Source organism: Nannospalax galili, unplaced genomic scaffold, assembly GCF_000622305.1.
Source record: "Nannospalax galili isolate Female #2095 unplaced genomic scaffold, S.galili_v1.0 C49403170, whole genome shotgun sequence".
Taxonomy (NCBI): Eukaryota; Metazoa; Chordata; class Mammalia; order Rodentia; family Spalacidae; genus Nannospalax; species Nannospalax galili.
In genome coordinates, this window is record NW_008479460.1 from 12 (window position 1) to 1,968 (window position 1,957).

Genomic DNA, 1,957 nt, shown 5'->3' on the forward strand with positions numbered 1-1,957 from the left:
ATAACAAGAGTTGTAAAGTGGTTCCTGGGAAAGTATTCAAAAGAATGAGAGATGGTGAGATTTCAGGCAGGTGGGCTTAACTGGCACTGGAAACCTTTTTTGGCAGTGAACTATTTTGCCTCAAGGCTCTAGGCCAGGAAACCTTTAGGTAGTTTTCAGGTTTTTTGTTTCCCTTAGGTAGGCCTGGAAATAGCTTTCATTTAGTTTTCAACTCTGGCTTGGAGGCCTTTCACTTTTAACTCCAGTCTCACCCCCAGTGTCAGAACTCCTAGGCCTACCTTGGGAGAGCTCTTCCTCTTTTCTGCTTCTTTTCTGCTGATCTTCTCGGATTTCTTGTTCAGTGCTTCAAAGAGAGAAGGAGCAAAGCCAGATGTTTCTGGGGGCCCTGAGTTGTGGTGAAGTGGGAGGAACAGAGGACGGCTCTGGAAAGTCTCAGGGTGGAGGAGAGAAAGAGGGACTGGGGATGAACTATATTATGGAAATCAAGCCAGCAGGTTTTTGTTAGCCTGGCTGCTGACCTGGAGAGCAGAGTGCTCTGAGGGGAGGCAAGCAGGAAGTCCAAGGGGCCCCGGGATCTATCTGTGGCATCCATTAGAGACCTAGACCTGATCCTTTGACCTTGTTAGCTCTGGGCCATTCTATCACTCCAGGTGCCCCTTCTTAGTCTTTAACCTTGCAGGTGCAAGGACATTGTGATCCTCTGAAAATGGATTCAGTGTTTTGTTCCCAGATGCACCTTGTGTTACCTATTTTCTATATTCAGAGTGCAGAGCCAGACACACCAGCTTTGAATCCTGACTGCCATTAACTTACATCTGATCTGTAACTTACTAAACCTCCTTGATAGTTTTCTCAATTGCTAAAAAGGTTCTGTAATAAACCAAATATATCTATAAAGCAAAAAGTCTAGCACACCAAAGGCACTCAATGGATACCAATGTTTCCTCTTTTCCCTACTCTTCCTTCTCTTTATGTCTGGAATATTCTCCACACCCCCAGTGAGAGGCAAGACAATAAAGAGATACTTGTTTTGAGCTTACGTGTAGAATTCTGGTTCTGCCCATTAGGATCTATGTGATCTTATTCTATAATAGTTAATATCTGTATGCTCCAATTTTACCAGTTGTAAAATATAAAAACTAAGACCCACCTCAGTGTTTAGCACACCTTATGAATATTAATATTGTTTCGATTATGGGGACTAAATCCAGGGCCTCATGCACTCTGAGCACGAGCTCTACCATTGAGCTTCAGCCTCAGTTCATGCCCATTATTGTCAGGTGAAGTCAAATTGCAAGATCTTCAATGCCAGCCTAATTAATACTGCTCATAATTTTCCCTTCCGTGGCAAGACTGGTTTATCCCAGCCTAGGTCATATTCCACAGTATTTCTTGAAGTTTGTTAGTGTTGATAGGATTTCTGAAAATCCTTAAGTTTCACAAATGCTAAATTAAACCAAGTTCCCTAAGCATCTTGACTTCAGACTTTCTCACAATCTCTGACAGATTAAGCTGTATATTAGATTGGCGGCATGCAGGGCTTTCCCAAACCCGGTGATTCAAGGGATATTTTATTCTCCCAGGAATGAGCAAGAAGAAACCATGGCTATCCTGGTAGCAGCTTGCTCAACAGGCTTGGCACACTGTACTCCCTTATGGGCCAGAGCACAGAGGCTAGGTCCCAGACCAAACTACTTACCCACGATAGAGACAGAAGAAAAATCCAACAGGTTCATGGAGGAGTTGCTCCTCAGGCTCCTGTCATCTCTGAGCATCTCCTCGGGTACCAGATGGCTGTAGACAGTGAGGAAGCATTGGAAGACCACAAGGGTGGCCAGGAGCAGGCGGGTGACATCCATCCTGAGAGCCCAAGAGGGACAGAGAAGGTGGTTGGTGGTGGATGGGAGGGGTAGTGGCAAGAAGATACTCCTTCCTGCTTTCTGTGTTCCTTTAGGCT

The 1,957-nt window shown here is 44.9% G+C and overlaps 1 protein-coding gene across 1 annotated transcript; it reads right to left on the bottom strand.

Annotated features, from left to right (window-relative positions):
• Window positions 1-278: 278 nt before the first annotated feature.
• Asip (agouti signaling protein) lies at window positions 279-1,951 on the bottom strand (the record flags this gene model as incomplete). The annotated part of the gene is made up of 2 exons (XM_008826492.3): window positions 1,700-1,951; window positions 279-343 (listed from the first exon to the last, which is right to left on the bottom strand). Coding segments are annotated over exons 1-2 (225 nt in total), but the record flags the coding sequence as incomplete, so codon positions are not given.
• Window positions 1,952-1,957: the final 6 nt, after the last annotated feature.